Source organism: Panthera tigris, chromosome E3 (genome assembly GCF_018350195.1).
Source record: "Panthera tigris isolate Pti1 chromosome E3, P.tigris_Pti1_mat1.1, whole genome shotgun sequence".
NCBI classification, from domain to species: Eukaryota; Metazoa; Chordata; class Mammalia; order Carnivora; family Felidae; genus Panthera; species Panthera tigris.
In genome coordinates, this window is record NC_056675.1 from 9100022 (window position 1) to 9124481 (window position 24460).

The 24460-nt window shown below is 59.4% G+C and overlaps 2 protein-coding genes across 4 annotated transcripts in view; both read right to left on the reverse strand.

Annotated features, from left to right (window-relative positions):
- Positions 1–2395: 2395 nt before the first annotated feature.
- UPK3B (uroplakin 3B) lies at positions 2396–7522 on the reverse strand. The gene is made up of 6 exons (XM_007073893.3): positions 7262–7522; positions 6995–7144; positions 6538–6775; positions 5165–5244; positions 4180–4309; positions 2396–3724 (listed from the first exon to the last, which is right to left on the reverse strand). Exons 1-6 carry the CDS (start codon positions 7347–7349, stop codon positions 3565–3567), a joined length of 846 nt encoding a protein of 281 aa, XP_007073955.1. The 5' UTR covers positions 7350–7522; the 3' UTR covers positions 2396–3564.
- Positions 7523–9398: 1876 nt separating this feature from the next.
- The window catches only part of DTX2 (deltex E3 ubiquitin ligase 2), a 35908-nt gene continuing 20846 nt past the window's right edge, over positions 9399–24460 (reverse strand). For 2 of the 3 annotated variants that reach the window (XM_007073894.3, XM_007073895.3), the window contains exons 5-11: positions 22826–22926; positions 18002–18142; positions 14906–14979; positions 13401–13559; positions 12571–12732; positions 11242–11331; positions 9399–10045 (exon numbers count right to left, since the gene is read on the reverse strand). In XM_007073894.3, coding sequence (XP_007073956.1) covers positions 9818–10045; positions 11242–11331; positions 12571–12732; positions 13401–13559; positions 14906–14979; positions 18002–18142; positions 22826–22926 — 955 coding nt within the window. In that variant the 3' untranslated portion in view covers positions 9399–9817. The remainder of the gene's footprint in view (positions 10046–11241; positions 11332–12570; positions 12733–13400; positions 13560–14905; positions 14980–18001; positions 18143–22825; positions 22927–24460) is intronic. The other variant, XM_007073896.3, reaches the window with a different exon arrangement.

Below are 24460 nucleotides of genomic sequence, written 5' to 3' on the forward strand. Positions count from 1 at the left end.
GGTCTTGGAGCAGGAAGTGACTGCAAGTCGGGAGCAAAGGTGAACACCATCAGGTTCACAATCTGGTCCCTCTGGATACTGAGAGGAGGAGGGCCATGGGGGTCAGGAACGCTGCTAGAGGCGGGAGGGGGCTGGCTGGGGATTGCAGGGACAACGGGCAGGAATAGGTGGTTCAGAGGCACAGATGAAGTGAACCCAGGGGGTGCGAGGGAGTGCTCAGTGCCCCCCCCGCCCCGCTTGGTTTCCACCTGCTGTCATCCTGATCCTTTCGATTTCTGGTCTGATGAGTCATCTGAGAGTCATCACCCCCACAACTGCTGCTGTTTTTTTCTTTTTAACAATGAACTTGTTTTTTGCCACTGAGCCATTACCTTACACGCCAACGGATTTGGATTTGGAGGCCTTCCCTCAAATATAGCCCTGGGGAAAAATTTTAAACGCTATTTAATAAAAGATGCACCATCACATGGCTGTCACTATAGGCTCTACTCAAGGCTGTCACGAGCTGGCCTGTGCAGAGCTAGGGTCCGGCTGGTAACCCTCTGGAGCGTGACTCTGGGGCAGAATGCCCCGACATGCTTCCTCAGGGCCCGTGCTGGCCATGACCAATCCTGCCGCCCTTTCTCCAAGTGGCTTCTGCGACACCCTGGCGTGCTGGTCACCACAGCCCTGGGCCAGAACAGACCCCCAGTCTGGCGGAGTCACAGGGTGGCCTCCCCCTGACCCAGGACAGGCTCGTAAAATATTAACGACTTGTTAACGTTCTTCTGAGCGCACCCATCTGCTAAGATGGTGTCCCCAGAACCCCCTTTTCCAGAAGTCTGCTCTGAAGCAAGCTGGGGGACGGAACCACTTTCAGAACAGAAAGCGCCTCCATTTTTCAGTCACACATGCCACCCCCCCATCAGAAACCCGAGCATGGCCTCTCCTGGGGCATCTCTCTCATCTACGAAGTCCCAGTTCCTTGGGTCACCTCCTGAATATTCTGGAATCCACCTCCTCCTCTCCAACTTCCTTTGTCTGCCCTGGTTCAGGCCCGGTTCCATTTGCCTGGAAGACCAGGCCAGTCCCCCTTGCTCTGGCCTCCGGTCTCCTAGTCCCTGCTGCCAGCCCCCTGGGGCACCATTTGTGCCACCGAGGGGGAGACTATTCACACCTGGTCTCCCTGACTCTCTCGCTCTCTCTTCCTCCCTCCCTCCCCTCCTACTTGACTCACTTCCTTGTGCCCCTAAAGACTCCTCTCAGAAGTCACCCTTGGGAAGCCCCCTTGACCTCAGGTGGGGTCACCCCCCCCCCCCACTCCCACGGCCACGCTTCACCTACTGTGCTGTAGTGTCTGTTTTGGGCCCGTCTTCACAGTCAAGCCCCACATGGTCGGATGGGGCAAGCACAGCTCCTCACAGGGCTCCGGGGTGCCCTGCACACACAGGGGACATCGCTGGGGCTGTGCCTGGGATCAGCACAGGTTCCGGCACTAAGAATAAGCCACAAGAGGGCCCTGGGACACACAGGAGCTCAGGGCAATTCCTGCTGCTGCCTGATCTTCCGGCCCTGAGCTGGTTCGTTCATGTTTTCACTCAGCCAACACCAGTGGAACCCTTTTCCTCCTCGCCATACCCGAGCTGGGTGTCTGGGCCCAGAGGGCCTCTCCATCTGGTGCTGGAGCCAGGCCTGGACAGGACAGCGTGAGACAGGCGCTGTTGGACACAGCTGGTGAGGGTGGGAGGCACTTGGAACGCTTAGAGGCCAAGAGGGACCTAGGTTCCACAGCAGCAGCATTTCAAAAGCGGCTGCCCAAAGCGGCTGGCTCCCATGGCCAGATGTCACCCAGGACACCGGAGCCTGAGCTCCTGACTGCATTTGAATCGGCTTCTGCCTGCACCTGGAGGTATTGCGGCCGAAGGGGCTGCAAGTAGGATGGAGGATAAACCACTAGGGACCAGGGCTTCATGGGTTTTGAAAGCAAAACCTCCCTGAAGTGTTTGCCTGGGAGACAGTACTGCTAAATCCGCGGAAGCTGCATTAGCGGTGGCCTCTTGGCCCTGAAATGCAAGGATGGGTTTCCCTGGGGTCTATTAGGAGATGGGGCACCTCGAAAATGCAGTTAGGGCTGTGCGTCAAAAGGACAGGCTCGGGGCAGACCCCGGGGTGGAAGGGGTGAAGCGGGGCTGGGCCCCGGGCGCAGATGCCCCTTTCCCCACACCAGCGCGGGCACCGCTAGGGGGACGGAGACCGCGTTTATTCACCTCTGAGGAGGGCGGGTACACATGGGTCACGGCCGGGCGCCGTGCAGGGGCGGGGGGGCCTGCATGCTGGGAGCCGCGGTCCCACCGAATAAGATGGGAGATGCCCGGGGACAAGAGGGGCGTGGTGGTGGGCGGGGGGGGGGGGGGGGGAGGCAGTGGGCAGAGCGTGGAGGACAAGTCGCCCAGCCTCAGTTTCTCCATCTAGAAAATGGTGGCGGTTGTGTAGACTGGACGGCCCTCAAGCGAGTGCGTGACTGCTCATCCCTCTGGCTTGACCCAGATGAAGTCTGGAGTCCTGACCTCCAGAAAGTGGCGACGGCTCCTCAGCATCAGGTCACCGCTGGAACCTGCCAGTCAATTGCCTCAGGCAGGTCTGTGAATACGAGTGCGCGTGCGCGGGGCCGGACGGCTGCGGCGCACCGGCGCCACCGTGTGGCCAAAGCTGGACCCACCGGCCCTGCGAGAAGTCGGACGCTAGGGGGAAGTCTAAAGTGTGTACTGCCTGATGGTGGGGGGCTCCGGGGCCTCAGAGAGCCCATTGGGGTGAACATCTAAGGAGCTTGAACCCGAGGGTATGTGACAATCTGACAGCCCTAACAGTAACAGGTCACATCTGGACACGTGGTCACCTCAGGTCCAGAGTGGTGAGTGAGCTCCCCAAGTTCAGGACTGGTTCCTCCTGAGGCTCCATGTCTAACACTGGCAGTGGCATACAGCAGGTGCTTAATAAATGTTGGTGGAGCGAGAATGAGTAAGCCACCTGTGTGTGCAATAGGGTTGGAAGTGGTGGAATCAGTGGTCAGACGGCCACAATGTGCCTCTACGCTCTGAACTTCTGGCCACCCTCAGAAAGTGCCCCCGCCTGGGGGACAATGGAGGTGCCTCTGAAGGCTTCACTGCAGCCCCAGCCACTGGAAGGTGGGACAGAGAGACAGACGGAGGCTCGGACTTCATGCACCCGGTGATGGGCCTGGCCCAGTCCCCTGCACAGGGCAGAGCAAGGCCCCCCACTGGGCCCCTCCTGGAGCCTGGAAGCTTCTGGTCAGTGTGGCCTCTCCACGTTACCTCTCACAGAGGTAGGGGTGGAAGTGGGGGCTGCATGCTGGCCTGACCATGGCCCTCCCCCCAGACTTGATGCAACTTCAGTTGCCTGGAGAGGGCAGAATGGGAAAGGCAAAGGCAGGGCTGCAGGTGGTGGGACACCGGGCGGGTGGGGCGGCGCAATGGGGGAGGGGCATGTGGGCGCAGGAGCTGGGAATGCGCACTGCGTACGTGGCCCCCAACTTCCCAGGGCCCCGCCCCAGCCCCTTCCACCAGGCTAGGGGCTGAGGCTGGGGAGGGGGTCCAGGCCAGGCTCATAGCCCACGGGCAGGGTGGCGGCCTCAGTGGGTGGGATGTGGTGGGTCATGTAGCGCTTCCCCTTGAAGGAGCCAATCCGCAGCTGCTCCGGGACTTCCTCCGGCCACCACAGGCTGGAGCTGGATGGGGAGAGGAGACCAGACTGGGTCCCTGCTGTGGGGAGCCATCTGCCAAGTCAGGGCCTCCTCCCGCAGCCTCTCCCTTTCCTTCCTTCCAGAACCTGCTTCTGGCCCACCTCCTCCAGGTGGTTGCCCCGAATACCCTGGTTTCAGTTCACTGAAGCCTCCTTGGAGAGAAAACACGGCCTGGGAGGAGTAAGGCTGGGGCCAAGGACACGCTGAAGGACAGGGCAGAGCAAGGTGGCCCCTTCTCTGAACCTGTCATCAGAGGAGCCTCTGGCCCACCTCCCTGCTGTCCAGGCGAGAGATACTCAGGGCGGAAATTTCCCGCACACCCCTGGAAGGGGAACCGCCAACTCAGCCGCAGTGTTCCTGGAGGGCTTTCAGGTGCTGGGACCAGTGAGAGGGAAGGGGCTCTGGGTGGAAGAGGGGCCCAGGGGGATGTCAGCACTCACAAGCGCACGGTGGACGCAGCCAGGAAGGCCAGGAGCAGGAGGCCGGCCAGAGAGGAGAGGATGGAGGCGATGACAATCATGTCACCGCTTCGCCGCCCTGGCCACGTGTCGATAGAGCCTGGGGCCTTCCCTGCACACAGCGTACGCTCAGAGGCTGCCCCTCCAGCCCAGGGCAGTCACTTCCCCCTCCAGACTCACGCTCAAGGCCTGACTGCCTCGAGCCCCAAGACAGCCCCCCCTGAGCCCACCCCATTTGTCCATCCCAGCGGGGCATCAGTGCCCTCCCAGCCCGGACCACCCACCACCGCTCCAGCCTTTTTTCTTAGTCTCACTTTCTAGGCTGTTCTTGCCAACACGCCCACCCCACTGCACTGCCCACAGTGGGCAGAGCTGCGGCCGACCTCAGGACCAACCGGTGGCCGCCTCGTTTCCTGGAGCGTGGCATTCAAGGCCTTCAGATGACAAGACCCTCCACCCCCGCCAACACCCAGCCTCTACAGCCCGTCTCCCAGGTGTCCCTCACCCCGGGACACTGGCCTTCCTACATGCAGTTTCCTCGGCCTGGTCCATCACCAGCCCTTTAGGGCCCCGCTGAGGGAAGTCTCCCAGAACCTGCGGCCCTGACTCTGACCCCAGCCTCTTTGTGCCCTGGCCCTTCTTCACCTGGCAGCGCTTGGGCCAGGGCTGGCTCCCCATTGGAGGGGAAGACTGTTTCTGCCCACAACTGGGCTGCGACCTGGGCACCCGAGGTTGTGTTGATGTGGATGGACACAGCTGGTGTCTCTGCCAGTGAGGCTGACCCAGTGCCTCCTTGCCCCCAGCATGAGGTTCTTTTTGGGGGATGGGCTGGACTTGGAGACTTCCTCCAGGCCCCCAGTCTCACGGCAGCAGGGGGAGGGGCCGGCTGAGCAGGACCACTGGGCAGAGGGTGACTCGTCCACAGGGGCAGACTGGAGCCAGAGCACGCCCCGCCCCCCTACGCTACCTTGGTGGAGAGTAATGGGGTCAGACCACCTGGTCTCGGCCTGGGGTGAGCCGCTGGCGTCCATCAGGAGGAACTTCACCCTGGGGAGAGGAGAAGGAGTGGGGCTCAGAGCCTGAACTGCCCTGGGCCCGGTGACCAAAGCAGCCAAGCCCCAGGCAGTTCTGGGCTGGGCTCTTGTAGGGCCTGTCAGGGCCAGCCATGGCCTGGTCCTGCTCTGAGAATCCCCCAAGACCTCTCTGGCCACAGTGACCTCTGCCAGCAGCCCCAGTCCACCTGAGCCATTGCTCTCCAGACTCCCCATCAGGTTTAGGGGGCCTCCATCACTGTCCCATACAGAGTGCCTCAGGGAGTCAGATGGGGCTGGGGGCCCCGGGCCTCGTAGAGAACAGCTGGCCAAGTGACATCTAGAAAGCCATAGAAGTCTCCCCAGTAGGGTCAGGCACCCTAAGCAAAAGCACAGGGAGGAGAGGGGTGTTCAAGAGCCTGGGATCACAAGGAGAGGCAGGCTGAGACCCAAGGGCACCAGAGGCCATGCAGAGGAGCTCAGGTTGTATCTTTGTGCCAGGTGGGGGGCTTGGCAGATGTCTGAGCATGGAGGGGCCCAGGCAGGCTGGTGTGGAGGGCAGCCAGCGCTGGTGGCTGCTAGGAATGGGGGCAGGAGGTTAAGATGAGGCTGAGCCAGGAAGTGGGCATGGGGGGAGGTAGGAAGGCGGTTCTGTCAGGGCCGGGCCCGGGGAGAGGGCAGAGGGAGGCGGTTAACGGAGGGGCCGGTCCAGCCCACACCAAGCCCCACCTTCCCTGCGCCCCATGCTGGTTCTCTCGGCTGGACTTGGTCTCCCTGAGGACACCTGGTCCTGTCCTGTGGCCCAGGTGGCCCTCATCTGGACACCTGCTCTCTCACTCTGGCTCCTCCCGTGACCCTGACAAGCCCTTGGTGCCCTGTGGCTCTGTTTCTTCACCTGTAAAAGTGAGCAGTAGGCTTATTTCCTGTTCCCCTGTCTTGTACCCACTGATTGGGTCTGGACTCAGCCCTGGGCTCAGATTCCTACCAGATCTACCCCGGGGCTAGTGGCTGCAGCCCAGCAGCTCCCCACCCCTGACCCTGGGCCTGAGACCCCACCCTGCCCCCACAAGCCCTGTGGTGCCCACTTCCTCGTGGGCAGGTCTCCTGGAAAGGCCACATTCTGCCTGCCCCCCAGCTTGGATGAGCGTTGCTCCCTGTCCCCCCCCCCCCCCCCGCAAGGCTTGTGAAGGGGAGGAGCCTGCCGCCAGGATGGGGCCCTGGGGGGAGGCTAGGGAGGGCAGCCCTGTTCCCCCAGGCCCCTTCTCCCCCAGTACAGGCCCTGTCCCAGGACCCAGGCAGAATGACTCACCTGTAAGGTCCAGGGCTGGGGAGGGGGGTGTTGCAGAAGGGTGGCTCACGGAGGTCAGCAAGGCAGCCAGGGTCATTGCCCACCCGAAGCAGTGGGATGCCCCTGCCGCCCCCCACGGGGTCCTCACAGGGCAGCTGGTCCAGGGACAGGGGCAGCGTCATATAGTGGCCATCGGTCAGCAGCCGTGGGAAGGCTGGGATCTCAGCCAGCGTCTGTGGGTTCCGGAAGTCCCTGGAGGCTGCGGGAGAAAGGGACAGACGGATGGGGCTAGAGGGCATAGCCCCAGGCTGGGTCCAAGGCCTCCCACCCTGGCTGTCCATGCCTTCGGGCCCAGAGGCTCCCTCCAGACACAAATCAGGTCACTTTGTTACCCTCCCGGAGCCCCCTAGGATAAAGCCCCACGCCCAGTCCGCCTCCCTGCAGCTCTCCTCAGCCCCAGACCCGCACCATGACGCACCGTTGCTGAAGGCCACCACCAGCCAGATGGTGTTGGCAACAGGGGCATGCCCATCCAGGACACAGCGTGGCTGCTCCAGGGAGAACGTGGTGGCTGTGACCTTCCCTTCCAGGTCCCAGGCTGTGATCTGCGGCGTGTAGGGGATCAGCTCTGTAGTCACAGAGATAAGCATGAGGGTCCTGGGGCCTGCCTTCCCTGGGCCTGCCTTTCCCAGTTGGAGGAGTGGGCTCCCAGGGTCTGTGAATTCATCCCAGGACCCCCACTCACCCAGGCTCATACAGGGCGGGGGCCAGACCAGCGCCCCCATGAGGAGGAGAGACAGCAATGGGCCAGGCTGCCTCTGGGAGAGCCCCATGATGGCTGCCCAAGCTGGGGCTTCTTCCACATCCACAGCCCAGGGCGATCTGGCCACCTCCTGCTGCACCCCCTCCCCCCAACACCTTGACCCTGGAGGAGCTGGTTAGTCAGGCTTCCAGGCTGGCCGAGGGCTGGAAAGACCTGAAAATGTAAATGCACCCCACCCCTCCCACTGGCCCAGCCTACCATGAGGAGGGAGCTAGGCAGGGCTGCAGGGTGGGGCAGGCCAGTGCCAGGCCCCACTGCCGGGAGGGAGGCGGATGCCACCGGACCCCCAGATGCCAGCCAGGAGGCCAGAGACTCCCATGTCTGAACAGGGGTCCCACCCAGCCTCCCAGCCCTGGAGAGGACCCAGTCTCTGGAAACATGGGCTCAGGGCCACATGCCTGAGATTCCCACACCCCAGGTGCCAGGAGCCTCCCTCTGGCCTTCCATCCCCACCCAGGGAGTGGGGAACAGAGCAGAGGTCCCGACCTGTCCAGCTCCAGCCCCACCACAGCCCCTCTGGTCCTGCTGCCATCTCTGCGCCCTGCCCTCCCTCCACAAGGCCACATTCTTGTCTGAAGGAAGAATCTGGAGTCAGACGAAGGACCTCTGACAGCTGACAAGCCTCCACTTACTTTACTCCCTTTGGCTCTATTTTTTTTCAATTAAGACATAATTCAAAAGAAGATATAATTCACACGGTATAAACTTCATCCTTTTAAAGCGTACAGCTCAGTGGGTTTTCACAAGGTTGTGCAAGCATCACCAAGGTCAGCACATTTGCAACACCCCAAGAGGACAGTCTGTACCCATTGAAAGTCACTCCCCATTCCCGGCTCCCCTGGCAACCTCGCACCTGCTCTCTGCCTCTACAGACTTGCCTGTGCCGGACATTTCACAGCAACGGAATCACACACGTGGCATCTTGCGTCTGGTCTCTGTCACCTAGCATCCTGTTGTCCAGGTTCATCCACGCAATAGCACGAGGCGGGAGTTCGTTCTTCTCAGGGCTGCGGAACTTTCATCCCGCCGGATGGAAACCAGGCATTTTATTCACCGGCTCCTCCGCTGACACCCATTCCCGCTTCTGTAAGCCATTTGGCTTCTGTAAGTAAGGCTGTCAAGCGCGCTCATGCCCAAGTTTTGTGTGGACCTGTTTTCCGTTCTCGGATACACACCTGGGGTGGAATTGCTGAGTCACAGGGTAACTGCCTTCTTTCTTTTTTTTAATATTTTATTTGTAAGTAATCTCTACACCTGCTGTGGGGCTCAAACTCGCGACCCCGAGATCTAGAGTTGCATGCTTTGCCAACTGAGCGAGCCAAGTGCCACAAGACACTCAAACTTTTCGATGGAAGAAAATGCTCTAATATATAATACACTCAGCTTTAAACCAACACATCATGAAATAGAACTTAATTTTTTTTTCTTATGGAGAAAAGGACCTCAAGGAGGCAAAAGTATCCCTGGCCCACTCAGGATGTGCCACCCTGCCCCCTCCCCCCAACCCCCCCCCCACCCGGGGGCCCTGCAGCCCCAGGCCCCAATCACCGCCCCCAGGCAGACAGCAAGCTGGGGTATTTGATGTTCCTGAGAGGGCTGGGAAGAATTAGGACTTCAAGGATGACGTCAAACCAATCCTGGCCCAATTCCAGCCCCGGCTCTACGCCCTACTATGAGCCTTCGACCTGGGGCGGGTCACTGCATCCGTGACCGTTTCCTCATCCATAACAGGGAAGACAGCGGCACCAGCCACATGTGAGTGGCGCTTTACTGTGGTAGTGAACGGGACGGTGGGCCTGGCGGAGCTGCTGGACCGCACACGGCGAGAACTGGAGTCGGGGACGGGGAAGCAGCAAGGTCAGTGCTCGGGCTCTTGGGCCCTCTCTGCGGCCTCAGTTTCGTCACTGGGGAAAATGAGAGTTGGACGGGCAGCGTGTGAGCTCCCTCCTGCCCTGATGCAGCAGGGCACGTATGTGTGTGCTGCCTTCTCACATCAGAACACACACACACACACACACACAAAAACCTCTCCACCAAAAACACACCAGGGCCTGCTGACTTTGGCTATAGGGCATTTATTGCAAACAGAACATCTGAGGTATGAGAAGCTGACCCAGAACCCACGCCTGCCCTGGCTACGATGGGGGACGGGGCAGTCTCGCCTCACCCCACGCCAGGCCCCCGGCACTACGGCCCCGAAGCAGCCCGCCAGCGGCAGGGGGCCCCACGCACTGAGGTAGCTGCATCTTAAGCCCCCACAAGTACAACTCCCCAGGCCTGCCTGATTCGCCTGTAGATCTGGGCCTGGAGGGGAGGATGGGGGCAGAAGGCGGGCCCCCACAAACCTCGCAGCCTCTGAGGAAAGGCACCTTCCCGCCTGCCCATCCCGGGGCAGCCCAGCCGGCAGCAGGGGGAGAGGGCAGCTGGCTGCCGGAGGCAGGCGCGGCGGGGCGGGATGGGGCCGGCCAGGCCCGGGGCTCACTGCTGCTCCAGGCAGTCCTCGGTCACCCCCTGGGCGGCCAGCTCAGCCAGCACATTCTGCAGGTAGTTGGGGTCGGGGTAGCCATGGCCTGTCACATTGCGGTCCATCTCTGTCTTGTGGTGGATCTCGTTCCACACCACTGTGTCGGTCTCTCCCGTGGTGCTGGATGTCCCTACCGTGAAGATCAGTCGCCTCTTCCAGGCCACTTTCAGCAGCTCCAGGACCTGCCCTCGAGGAAAGGGGGGAGGGGAAAGGAGGGAGGGCCTGGTGAACAAGTGCAAACCTGGGCCTGGGTTTTTCACTCTGGAGAGGTGGGTGGCCAGGTGACAGGGTGAGAGCATCTGCGGCTCCCCCTCCTTCCCTGGTCTGATCTCCCCAGCAGTGAGGGCCAGGACGGCAGGAGCAGCCACCCACCAAATGCCAGCTGCAGGGTGGGGCACACTGAGGGGCGAGGCTCTCTGTCCCTTTGGCCTTTACTGCGAGCCACTGGCAGGCTGAGGTTGGGCCGCTCTCCCAAGCGATCTCATCCGCAGTCCCGGGCCGGGGCGCCATCTGTCGGGATCCTCAGCCTCCAGCCCCAGTCTTGACCACTCCCCCCCACCCCCCGGAACTCCATGTGCTGACCTGACTGCCCAGGAGGACCCCCCACCTCAGAGGGCGCCGCCATCCACTGCTCTGCTGCCGCTCAAGCCACACCCGGGGCCAGGCTAACTCTGCCCTACTTCCAAGTCAGCCTCTCCCCAGGCCAGGCTCACAGCAGCCAGAGGGCGCCCGACACCTCACTGCCCCCCGACACACACACACACACACACACACACACACACACACACACACACTCTCTCTCTCTCTCTCTCTCTCTCTCTCTCTCTCTCTCTCTCTCTCTCCCTCCCTCCCTCCCTCCCTCCCTCCCTCCCTCCCTCCCTCCCTCCCTCGGATCTGATCCTCCCCAGACGCCTCACACCCTCCAGCCCAGCCCACCTCTGCGACTCTCAAAGCTGCCACTCAAGCTGCTCCTCTGACCAGAATGCTCTCCTGGGTTGCAATACAGAGGTTGCTTGCAGGCCATCACGGTCACCCAGTCCTGTTCCCCTGTCCCCACTCTGCCCAACGCATCACACTAGCCTGACTCAAGAGCAGGTGACCCGGCCAGAGAGGTTGCTAGAAGTGGCCTCCCCTCCCTGCTGGTCGTCTCTCCCTGCTGGTCGTCTCTCCTGGTCAAGGATGCCTTACAGATAGCAGGCAGCCCCGGGAAGGAGTGGCCAGCACCCCAGCCAGCCCCAGAAGAAGGTGAACAGGGCAGAGCAGGTATGGCCACCAAGCTGGGCCCTCCCCATCCCACCTGCTCGAACAGCCCACGAGCAGCCAGGCCAAGCCCCGCCAGCAGAGGGCGGGGGGTGCCCCCAGGGTGGTGGGGCCTTACCTTGCGGCCCTGGGCATTGTCCGGAAGGTAGCACTGACGGGGAAAGCCCCTGGCAGTGAATGGCTTCCCGGGGTTGGGGTGCTCTGGGCCCTGCAGGAGGAACACAGACACAAGGAGGCAGGGTACCCTGAGAGGGGCCCAGCAGCTGCAGAGGCCCTCACAGCCCGGCCCGCCCTTCACCTCCCTAGCCGGAGATTTGTCTGCACTCAAGTGACCAAACAGATCGCTGTCTCAAATCTTGCCCCTCAGAGACCCAACATGACGTGGCCTGCCTCCGGCGACCACCTTCCCTGACCCCACACCATTCGGCTTGGCATCACACGCTCCTGCAAATGTCCTGATGAGACTGGAATTCATCAAAGGCTGGGGCTCCCATTCCGCTGGGCACTGGGCTCTTTGGCCTAGAAGGCCAGGCCTCCCTTCCTGACACCCTCGCTCCTTGCTCGAGATGGTGCCATGGCAGGGCCGGAGACAGTGGCAGCAAACTGGACGGAAGGGTGGGCGGCTGGAACAGTGGGGGATCCTTGCCCGTGCCCTCTGCCACTCAGAGACACGCCACATATACTCCACACTCCCCTCCTGCTCTGTGGTTCTGGGGCTGTCTGGAATGTTTTTAAAATTCACTACAACCCACTGAGAAGAAATGGAGGGAAACCAGGGAAAAGTGTATGGTTAAACGAAAGAGGGACTCTCCATCTGTCACAGACAGGCCACCTGGGTCCTGGCCTCCACAGCCCTGTATCTTCCCCACCCGCCACCAGCTCTGAGGTCAGTCCTGGCCCAAGCAGGAGGCCTAAGGGTCCAGGGCTCCTGTCTGGGTCTCTACTGCGACCTTCTGCTCGGGCTCCTGTCTTGCTCTTGACATCGGACACAGCCCTGCCACAGGCCTGGATCTGGCCACCGAGCTGGTCTCTCAAGGACAGTCCTCAGTGTTGGCACCTCCCTGCCCTCTGGGTTCTTCCACTATCCAGACCTTCAACACAAGTGTTCTTCCTGCTTATACACTTGGCCTCCCGCCCAGCACAAGTCCAGCCAGGATGTCTCTGCCTCCAGGATGCCCTCCCTGCGTCAGGAAAGGGCCGGAGGCCATCTCTTTGCTTCCACAGCCCTAAGAGCTTGTTCCACCTCCAGACACCAGTGCCCCCGGTTCCTGAGAGCCTGAACTTGGGAAGCCCCGGCATCCTGAGTGCCTGGGGTAGGGGGCGGGGGGGGGGGGGGGGGAAGGCAGACTACAGGGAGAGGGGCAGGGTAGGAAGAAGTGTGTCCCAGAGCGAGAGGGACCGAGTCCAGAACGGTCTGAGGAGGCTCCTCCTGTGCTGGGGCCCTTACCTGGATGCCGTGAGGAATGTTGTAAACTATAAGTATCGTCCCACAGTCCTCATGGCCAGGGAGGGACACCTGGAACTTGAACACCTCCATCTTTCCCTGGGGCTGGGTCCCGGTTTTCTCTCCGTAGATGGTTTTGCAGGAAGGACACTGCAAACTCCCGTCCTGAGGCAGAGCAGAGCACCTAGTCTCAGCCGGTGCCGAGAGAGCACCCAGGCACGCTGTCTGGCTGTCGAGGTGGGGAAGAGCCCACAGGGGCTCAGCTCGGCCCGCTGTCACACAGCAGGTCCCTCCTTGCACAGAAACCCGATCCTGAGAGCATCCCTGTGAAGATGTCCTACACCAGAAACTCCTCAAGCCATTTCCATCCAAGGGGAGAGGTACCAGGAGGCGAGCATCAAGTAGGAAAATCAGGTTTATGAGCAAAAGTCTCCACGATCTAACATGTTTAAAATCAAACAAAAAACCCCGTGACCTCTCAACTGACTGTGCTGGCACCCTGGCTGGTACAGGGGTGGCACAGCGATCTGCAGAGAGGCCAAGCCGGGCCCGAAGGTCTGCCACGTGACTCAGTTCTCTCTGTCCTCCCAACCTGTCCATTCCGGCTGAACTCCACTGAAGGGAAGCAGCCAAGTATCACCTGTCACCCTCGGCAACCCCGGCGGCCAACCCCTATCCTGCTGTGAGGCCAAGGCCTACAGAGCCTAAGGTCGCCTCTGAGTGCCCTGGGGCTCACATGGCAGCAGCAGTCACCAGCTCAGATGCAACAGGACTGGGACAGGACTATGGGCAGGTTGCCCCGACCCCCACCCTGGGGTCAGACGTGTGGGCACCTTGTTCCCATTGCAGTACATGGCCAGCAGACAGAGCAGGTGGAAGGCATGGCTGCACTTGACGAGGCGGCCCACGGCTACTGGCCCAATGGTCTTGCTGTCGGTCACGTCGCTGTACCCGGACACCACGGACAGTTTCTCCATACAGATGATGCAGTCCTAGAAGGAGACCAACACAGGGCACGCTCACCAAGGGCCCACTGCGCCAAAAGGGGAGAAGGGAAAGAAAAAGCCTTTGTCTGCTGAAACGCCAGGATTACGGACAATTCTACAGCTGGGAACATAGCTGGGAACACAGAGGAGTCCCCAGATTCTGCGCCCTCAGAGGGCTCACCGTAGTACAGAAGACAACAGGCAGCAGTGAGCATGGGGGACATGGGGGCCTTGGCAGTAACAGGGCACGGGCAGGGAGAGGGGGCAGAACAGGGCAGGCTCCTTAGAGGTGCCCCCCAAGCTGGGTGTCACAGGGGAAAGGACCTTGTCGGGTAGATAAGCACAGGAACGGGCATTCCAGAGAAAGGGAAGAGGATGTTCTGAAGCAGGAACCAGCATAGAGTTTGGGGAGGGTGGTGGTAATTGCAGGGGGCAAGGGGTGAGTAGGGTGTAAGAGACCGGTGGGACAGGACCAGGTCCCGGAAGGTTCTGATGGCTAAGCTCAGAGCTGGGCTTCGTCTCACACGTCAGGGGACCCTGCTGAGGTGCTCTACAGTGGGGGCACCACCAGGACCACAGCTGCGTGCAGGCTGTACAGGTGGCAGCTTGGAGGGCAGGAGGCTGGCACAGAGCGGCCCAGTGATGCCGGGTGAGCACAAGGGCAAAGACAAGGACACAGACGTATGCTGTCAAGTGGGAGACACGAAGACGGCCTCCAGGTCACTGTCTAAAGCTTTACCAGCCAGAGCTGCAGGGGAGAGGCAGGGCAGAGCCCTCGGTTCCGCACGGGCATGACTGCCCTTTAACCCACTGTCCAGAGTCCCCAGGACACCCCATTCAAATCACAGACAAGTGGCGCTGTGGCCCCTGAAACAAGGCTCAGCACAGAGGCTCCAGTCCTGCCCAAGCAGCTATGAGGGTCTGGCAGGCCCTGTAATTACAGGAAGGCTGGCTGGCTTTCCCAGTAGCCAGAGGGGCAGGACTGCTATGGGGACAAAGCCACTCAGCCCGTGGGGAGTGCGGCAGGCTCTCCCATCCTTGGCCTCCAGGACTTCCAGGCACCAGGACGGCACAGGGACAGGAGCACCCAGAGGCCTGTGTAGGAGCTCTGCTCACTGGCGGCAAAGCTAGGATCAGAATCCAGGCCTCTGAAGTGCAGGCTGCCTCCTCTTGGTAGGGCCAGCCTCCTATGAGAGGCTGGGAGATTAAACCCAAGCACCTGGAGCACGGCCAGCACCCAGAGGCACTGTGGGAAGTACCCCCCGCAGCACAGGAAGGGCTGGTATCCTTCTCTGGAGCTACTCCTGGTCTCCAAACGAAACCAAAGGCAACATGGCTCCCGTGACACATACCTCATCTGGGGCTATCTTCAGCTCTTCGGTATAGTTTTTTATCACCTGTTCTGGCTCTGGCTTTGGAGTCCCTCCTAGAAGAGAGAAGGACAGAAGCAGTGTCCCAAGGAGTACGAACTGGGGATGCTGGATCCAGAGAGGAAGAGGACAAGCCGCCAGGAGGGACATTCAGAGAGGCCAGGGCAGGAGGGTGAGCGTGCAGGAAGAGACAGGGTGGGGGGCCCGACTCGGCCATTCAGAGCCCTGCTGGGCACAGCCCCCTCTGGCCCCACCAGGACGAGGACCAGAGACGGCTGCCGGTCACAGCCCCCAGGAGCCGCGTGCTGGGCCTCCACCACGTCCCTGTGCACGTTCAGTCAGGAAGCTAGACGGATCCAGGCTCCTCAGGAGGACACACAGAAAAGCCAAACAGCAGCTTCTAAAACAAACTACTGTGGGGAGTGTCCCGGCAGCGCTGTTTCACTCAACTGTCATCACTCTGGTGCAAAAGCCAAGGCAGGAGAAGTTTCAGGAGCCGAACGTGCAGCGGGTGCCCACCCCCGCGGCACACAGATGCCCACTGACTGCGGATGACGGCCACGCTGACAGGGTCATGACAAACCCCGGTTTTCTCTCGCCTGTCCCTGGACTGTGGGGTCTCAGTGACACCCCAACTCTGGGAAGGAGCCGAGGAGCAGCAGGAGGGGCACCCTGGCCACCCCACTCTTCTGTGCACATGTGCATGACGCTGCACCTGCACAAGCACCGGCCCCCATGCCCCCAAAACAAGAAACTCCCGCAGCGGGCGAGAGATCCGGCCAGGCCCGGGGTGGGGTGCGGGTAGGGGGGGGTGGCTCTCCAGCCAGAGGCAGTGGCAGAATCACAGAGAATGGCAGCAAAGCCGTGCAGGGGCAGAAAGGAGGGACCAGGGAGACCAATGTGGCCTGGGAAAGCAACCCCGGCAGGGCTCCACATCCTGCCTCCAGGTCACCAGGCAGCTCCTGGTCCTAGCCTCTGAGTCCCGAAGGACCCGGTTTGAACTCAAACTCATAGCCACCAGCCTATGGCCGCAAGGACATACGAGCCTGACGGCTCCACAGCCAAGCGGCCTCAAAACCAGAGAAGGCTAGGGGTCAGCTATGAAGGGAGCAGAGGCTGGGAGCAGGCGACGTCAGGCTTGATTCTGGCTCTTGTGCTGGGACCAAATCATGTCACCTGAATCTCAGTTCCCTCACCTAAAAACAGAAACCTAACCCTGACCAAAACTGTGATTGCTGTGAAGGCATGAACCGCTAATACCTAAAAGGCAGCGACTGGCAAAGGAATATCACCCTCTCTTCCACACACACACACACACACACACACACACACACACACTCCCCACCCCCCTCACACACACAAACATACCACCATCCCCCACAAACATATCCCACACCCCCTCACACACATACCCCATCCCTCTCTCCCCCTGCTCCACACACACACACCCCACCCCCTACAAACATACCCCATACCCCCCACACACACACATTCCCCACACACCCTTACACACAAACGCATCTCCCACCCCCTCATACAAATATACCCCCACCCCCTCACATATACAATATACACCCACACCCCCTCACACATGTACCCCACATACATCCACACACACACATGCACCCCACACTCTGTCACACACACACACACCCCTCTCCCCCACCCAGTACACATACAGACACATACACAGATTTCTAAGCCACTGACTGGTCACTGGTAAGAAAGTCAGGCCAAAGCACAATGACCACCGGCACCAGTGGCCGTCCTCGTAGCTGCGACTCTACTTGGACTTAGGGAAGAGGCGTTTTAGAAAAGCCTGGTGGCTGCAAGTCAGTCTCTAGAAGGATCCCAGGACCCCGTCTGCCAGGACCAGCCTTGGGCCCACCTCTGGCTCAGCTCCGCATCCCATTTGCCCACCACTCGCCTTTGCCCGGGCAGCCTTTTAGAACCGAAGGTAGCTTCCCATGAGCCGTGTTTCTCAAAGGGGGCCAGCCAGGTGACCACCAACCCCAAGAAAGGGACACCTGAGCCCAGAAAGGCCAGAGGGTCTGCCAAGAACGTGTGTCCTTCCCGGGGAAGCCCAAGTATCTCAGGAAACTCCTGGCCTGCCCTGCCCGCAGACCTGCCTCTACCTCCAAGGCAGAGGAAAAGGGGAGTGGGTCAGGACATCCGAGGCCTGCCTGACTTCGGGGACCCGGGTGAGGCGGGGGACTGGGTATGAAGCCCTGCCGCTCCCTGGGCCTCCGTGCCACCTGCGGGTTCAGGGTTAGACAGATGGTGGGCCAGGGTCAGAGCAGCCCCCATCACTCTGTGCCAGGCACCCCACGTGTGGATTTCCTATTCCTCCCACGACCAATCTGCTAAGTGGGAGGTACTGGCTCATGAATGGAGACGCGGGCGTGAGATCCTAAAGCAGTGAGCACAGAAGCCACGACTGGAACCCAAGACTGGCTGAGCCAGAGCCATGCTCCCTGCTCACCCCACCGTCCTGAAGGTCACTGGGCTTTCAGCAGTCTGTGCGTCTCCAGCCCAAAGCTGGAGGCAGAGCCGCAATCAGCTTTAGAAATGGCAGCTTTAGAACCTACTACCCACAGGCTCCTTCATGTAAGTCTGCTTAAAACTCACTGCACCTTCCACGGTTCTGAAACCCCTTCCTCCCCAGCCGTGTGATGGGCAGCACGGTGCTCAGTGGGAGACCCCTCGGAAGTAGGCCAAATAGGGCTGGGGGCCTTTCCTGAGACACATGCTGGCCCCGGTGGGAGGGACAGAGTCACCCCCATCCTGAGCCGGCCTCACCCCATATAGAGTCACAGAGTCCTCAAGAACAGGCCCCTCATGCTCCAACTGTGCCAGGAAGATAGAAGCTGCACTCTGGGTCTTGAGTGTTAAGTAGATTCTGGGGGCCACCTCTGTGCTGAGAGCAGGGAGAAGGGCCACTGAGCCCCTCCCCTGGGGGGTAAAGGAAGCAGAGAAGGGCCGTAGGAGTCAAAGAAGAGCAGTCGATGCAGGAGAGTCAGAGGCAGCAAGACTTGGAGGCTTAGCAGAGGCCAGAGAGCATTTGTGAGCAGGAACTACCTTTCATGGACATTTTCCTCAATCTCTTAACTGAGCTGTGACTTTTAGAGGCCAGACAGGAGGCGGGAGGGCTGGCGGGCTGGGGTGCGCGGCTAAGACACACAGGGAGTCCAATGGCTGACATCAGAATACTCGTCATGCCTACACGGGGTGCGAGATCAGACATGCAGAGAGGGGAGAAACGTTAGAAGGAGTCATTCAGCATGTGACGTCCACAAACCCTGGCTGAGTCCAGGTGGCACTGTCAACGGCCAGCAGGACCCACCGATCTCCCTGAGGACTCAGCCGCTCGAGGCTGCCAGGGCCTACTCGGGCGCGCTGGGCTAAGCTCCAGGCCAGGAACCAGTGAAACACCCGGCTCATCGGAGCCCCGGCCCCAAGTTCCACAGCTAACTGTACAAGCAACCACCCAGCCCGCGCTCACAGCATGCGGGGAAGGCGGTGGGGCGAGGCTGCTTGCTTCAGGAGGGCAGAGGGCAGGAAGCCATCCCAGGAAGCCTCCTAAGCAGTTCCGGGTGGGGTCTCCCTGTGCTAGGAGCAAGGAGAGCAGGCGGTGACACGGAAGGATGCGGCCAAGCTATGGAGATGTGGACGGGGTCTCGAGCTCCCAGTCCACCCCCTGCGCTCCCCCGGCTGTGCCCTCTTGGCTCCTGGTCACCTTGCCTCCAGTGGGGTGCTGTCTGCCTCCTGTCCCCCATCTGGCCTGTCTAGGTGTTTTCAGCGCCATTGCTAGGGTGGGCGGGCAGGAATGCTAGCCCCGGGACCTGCTCTCCCACCGAGGCACCCCCAAGGCCCTTGCTCCTCTGGAGCAGCAAGGGTCCCGGGCCGTGGTCTCCTCCTCTCGTGCCCTCGGTCAGGGCTCAAACAGCCCCTCTGCCCCAGACGGAGCAGGGTGGGCATACCCACGGGGGAAAGGCCTCACTCCTCAGCCTGGTGCTCCACACACACCCTCGCCGGACTCTCCCCCCTCACCGCTCCCTGAGGACCTGACACATCGTGGAACATGGCCTGTCCTCCTGCTGCAGTCTGTAGTCCTACTACACCCTCAGCCTACCTTGCTGTCCACAGCACCCCTACCCAGTCCCCCCTGCCCTCTGTCTAGCTCAAAACCACCTCCTCCCCAGGAGAGCTCTGGGTTCCGCTCTGCCACCTTCCCTGCGGGCAGCCTGGGATAGGAAGTGGAGATCCCACAGCTGGTGCTGCCCACTCCAGGGGCAACGCAGATGGGTGAGGGGAAACCCGGCCCTAGGACCTGGCTGGGCCAGCCACTGTGGCCTCTACAGAACAAAGACTCGATGTGGCAAACATGCCCAGTCAGGGACAGAAGCAGAGGCCAGCCAGCAGCCTGGGCATGGGCAGCACAGCAGAGGCAGGCAGGGGGTGCCGTGGCAGCCACTTGCAAGAGACACAAAAGTGCACGTCAGAAGACCACGGCTGCACCCCAGGCGCTCGCTTGTCAGGTAATGCAATGCCACCAGCGTCTTAGGGTTGAGTGCTTCTGAGCTCAGATGTGAGTCTGAACCTAACCGTCCGGTGGACGGAATAATGACAAGCAGGCATGGGGACAGAACGATGGAGGGGACGGGAATGATGCCTTAGTAGAGCCCTGGGCCTCTGTGCTGACCATGACCTCCTCCCCCAACATCCACTGCCTCACTTCTACCAGACCTCTCCCCAAGTGTCTCCTAGGAGGCAGCCCTGCCCTGACCACCCCATCTACAAGAGCCACGTCCCCTCCATCTCTGCCTCCTTTACCCGACTTAGTGTTACCTGAAAGGACTCGCATACCTGTTTTGGGGACTGCTGTCTTCCCTGCACTGAACACCCAGGGCAGGGCCCGGTCACAGGAGGTGTTCACAGCACCTGTCTGCTGGGGAACCAAGATACCCCCAAATGCTGCTGGGTGGCTGCTGTGAGGCCAGCATGAACAACACTTCTGCTCCGGTCAATGCAGGACCCCCTCCCCTGAATTCAAGTCACAGACACAGAAGTCTCAACTTAAAAGCCTGCGGAGAAGCAGCCCCTGCTCTGTGGCCTGCCTTCTTGCAAGAACCTGCGAGAACCACCCCACACCCACACTTCGCGAAAGCAACATCCACTGGACAGGATGAGGTGGGGAGACACCCAGAGGGGGCCATCACATCTTCCCAACAGCAGAGCTCAGGGACAACCCCCCAAACTCCTCACATCCCCAAATAATTGTAGCAGCTTGAACGGCCACAGCTTCTCCACTCTTCTGAGAGGATTTCCGCTTATCTGTCAGAGCCCCCGAGAGAGCAGTCCCTGTCGCGGTCAGATGTACAATCACTTTCTTTCTGACACCAGGGGTCGGCCCTTTGTCTAGTGACCGGGGCTCAGGTCCAAGCCCGTCCTGACTCTGGCCTTGCCCGGCCAGCCCCACTCCTCCTGGCTGTCTGGGCTTGGGCAGGCTGTGAAAGCAGAAAACTCCAAGGAGAGGGCTGGGCCATGCTGCAGCCAGGGAAGCTGTCACCTGAGGCACTAAGGCCTGACCTGGAGGTGGCTCCTTGGTGGACCTCCTGTCCCAGTGTAGATGACCACTTGCTTGTAAACCTACCCACAGAGCGCTCAGTGCAGGAAAGACAGCACTCTGTTCTCCAGACCCTACTTCCTGGAGGCTGGCTCAGGATCTCTCCTTCCCTGACACTTTAGACTAGGGTCCCACCCACAACTACAAGCCAGAGGCTGTGTTCAGAGGAGGTGGCATCTGACCAGTGGCTTGAGTCTCCACTCCGTGCTCGCTGGGACCGAGTTCCTAAATCTTTGATGTTTCCCCAGTGAGTAAAATGGAGGTTAAAAGACCTACCTACCTCCTGCATCGATCTGAGAGCCAAGGTGATAGGGGACATTGGAGACAATCTGGGATACAGACCAGAGAAGGTCCTCAGCCTCAAGAGCAGCGGAAAGGGAGCAAGTGCTACTCAATCCCCAGACCACTTCTGAGACGCGTTTAGAAAAGTTATTACGGGGGCGCCCGGGTGGCTCAGTTGGTTAAGCATCCGACTTTGGCTCAGGTTATGATCTCACAGTCCGTGAGTTCGAGGCCCGCATCATGCTCTCTGCTGTCTGCATGGAGCCCGCTATGAATCCTCTGTCCCCCTCTCTCTCTGCCCCTCCTCCACTCATTCTCTCTCTCTCTCTCTCTCTCTCTCAAAATAAATAAACTTAAAAATATTAGAAAAGTTATTATAACATCTGTATTCAAACCTTAGTGATTACAGTGCTGAATGGAGCTGGGCCATATGCAGGCCAGGCCTATTCACCTACAACCGTTCTCCAATAAGACCACCACCACACACATGCGCACGCGCACGCACACACACACACACACACACACACACACACACACACACACACAGAGGTCTGACTCACCTATGGCATCTGATGCCACAAGAAGACCTAAACTCAGGAGGAACTTTCCAGTCACCACATCTTTGCTCACTGTTCTCTTTGTCCCCACAGAAGGCTGATGGCTGAGCAGCTGAAGCAGGCTCCAGAGGGGCCCCCTCTCCTGTCTTCTACCACTTTTCTGATTGGTCCCTCCATTTCCTTCAAGGGCTCTTCCCAGAATCCCACTTACAGTCTCTGTGAGCTCATATGATCCCCCCACGGGGGCAGAGGCCACCCCATTCCACTCCAGAATGTTCTTCTGAACCGCACACCCAAACTCCCACTGCCCCCAGGACAGATGCGCCGGGCCACAACCACAGCCAGCACCCCCCACCTCTCCCCGCGCTCCCACCAGACTCCGGATCGGCACAGTGTAATGGCTAAGAACCCAGGTGCTGAGGCCTAGAATGCCTGGGGCTGAGTCCCAGCTCTACCAAGGGCTGACTGGCTCATCTTGGGAAGTGTCTGGAATTCTCTGAGGCTATTTCCCCAAGTAGGAAATAGGAATAGAAGTTCATACCTCACAGAGCCGTTACTGGGAAGAAGTGAAGGAAGACACATGCAAAGCCCCTACATGATCCTCAAGAACGATCATGACGTGTTACAGCACCACATCAGCAGCCTCACACCGGGCCTCCTTCTATTCCTTCTCTCTCGCGGCGCGCCCAGTCACCAAGTCAGACGCTCTTACCTCCACGACTGCCACGGCTCCCCTGAGCCATCTTGTCGGGCTCCACACGGGTCTCCCTGCCCCGGGCCTGTCCCCTCGAACTCCCACTGTCTACTACGGTGACTCACCCTAACACACAGACTCGGGTTATCTTATTCCCCTGCTTCAACCTCACTACACTCCTCCCCTCTAGCTTTCCAAAACACATTGCATTTCCCATTAGTTAAAAAGTAACTTTCAGTAGCTCCCTAAACTATAAAAGGAATCTAAAAAACAGTTCAAAGATGTATGGTTAACAAATGATCCAGTTGGACACAAAGCCACTTAATTCAAAACGTAACTGCAGCCAAAATAGCTGCAAGTTCCCCCAAAGGGCCCCTTTAGGGAAATGCCTAAAGCATCTCAGGACAGAACAGTGACTCAAACCATAATTGAAGTGACGTGAAAATGTAAAAGATGGAAAGGTCCACACCATGGTTCCCACTGATACCAAGCAGGACTCCCCTGGAGAGACAGAGGAGGAGCGGCCCCAGGCCCACTCGCTGAGGGTACGTACACTGTCACCCGTCACCCAAAAGAGGCACCGCCCCCTAGGGAGCGGCTGCGGCTTTCCGTGAGAAGAAACAAGGTAACGGCACCCCCACCCCACCATCTCCTCCCTCAACCACGCATTCTCCCACCACCTCCACATCCTGCCCCCTGCCAGGTGGTCTGTTCTGGAACCCGGAACCCAGCAGGGTGCCTACCTGCGAGGGCTTGCTGGACCCGGCTGGGCTTCGGCATCTGCACAGGCACAGCGGCAGGGACGCTCCCAGGGCTGCTGGCAGGACCGCTGGGGAGGGAGGCACTAGGGGAGAGGAGAGAACAAAGCTTAACGTAGGAGCCGATTTAGCAGGAACAAGAGCCAGAGAAAGACCAAGGTAGGAATTCGCTGGTGTTGCCGGGGCCACTTCGCAGTTTCACTCTGCATGGCTGCTTCTGTGTGAGTGAGGATTTCTGGGTTTTCTTTTAATTAAAAAGATCCTGATGTCTGGAAAGAGAATCAAAGAAATCTGAATTTCAGCACTCTTAGACCCAAACTAACCTACAGAATCTGACTGCTGAGGATGTGAAGCCCAGAGCCAGCCCCACCACCGCCGCAAAAATCAAGTGGGGACGTCAAACTCCAACCCAGGCATCGAGTGGGGGGAGCATCGACTGGCAGGGCCAGAGCAGTGATGGGAGAGAACAGGGGCGGGGGGGGGGGGGGCTGGCGGTGAGCCTCCGCTTTTTACAAGCGATCAAGAAGGAAGCATAAACTGTCAACAACAAAAAAAATGTTTTCCTGGGCAATTCAGACTCTGAAGACAATCCTAAAAGAATTCTGAGCTCACTCACTTTGTCAGAATAAGAGCTCTATGGTACCTGAAGAGGGGAAATCTGGCAGCAACCCGCTCTAACAAGTACTCAAGACCAGTATCACCAGTAATAGGGCCAATCAACACCAGGAACCCCAGAAATGGTGCTCTGAGAGGGACAGAACACCATTTTTGTGGTTCCTGCCAAAAGTGCATAACCTCAAGCATGAGAAACCAACAGACAAGCCCAAATTAAGGGACATTCGACAAAGTAACTCTTTAAAAGTGTCAAGGTTATGGGAGATAAAGGAGGAACTCCTACTGAAGGGAGGAAAGGAAGAAGAAAGCAAAACTGGATGCAAAGTGGGGTCCCCCAGGATCCTGGGACAGAATGGAAACAGTGGTGAAAAACCGGTGAAAATCGAGAAAAGTCCTTAGTTGACAGGAACGCACCCATGGCCATTCCCGGGTTCTGAAGACTGCAGCATGGTTATGAAAGATGTTTATGAGAGGAGTCAAGGAAGGGAGATATGGTAACTCTCTTCACTATTTCTTAACTTTTCTATAAACCTAAAACCAGTTCAAAATAGAAGAATTTCTTTTTGGATTTTTTTTTTTTTTTAATGGGGGTCTTGCTTCCCACAGTAACTATGTTTGAGTCATTTATCTGGTTCTAAGACATTCTATTTCTCAAGTGTTAATAAATCTACACGACTCTGGTTTGGGAAGAGCCCCACACTGGAGACCGGTTGGCGGAGATGGCCCGAAACGCCTGACAATCCACCCCCCCCCCACCCCGGCCCAATTCCCGCGTCTTCCAGCCCATCCTGCCCACGTTAAAGATGACCACACCAGAAGGGTTCCGAAACTTCTGCACAGTCCCTGCAGAATCCCAGAATCCCCAAAGACAGGGTCAGGTCGTATTGTCTGTTCCACAGGGCCTGGCCTGGGGCTGGGAAGGCGCTCAGGAAATGTCGGACAGTTCCCATCTACTGTGCTGCCCTTACAGCTGCCAGAGAACCAACAACCTGCCTGGTTCCCACA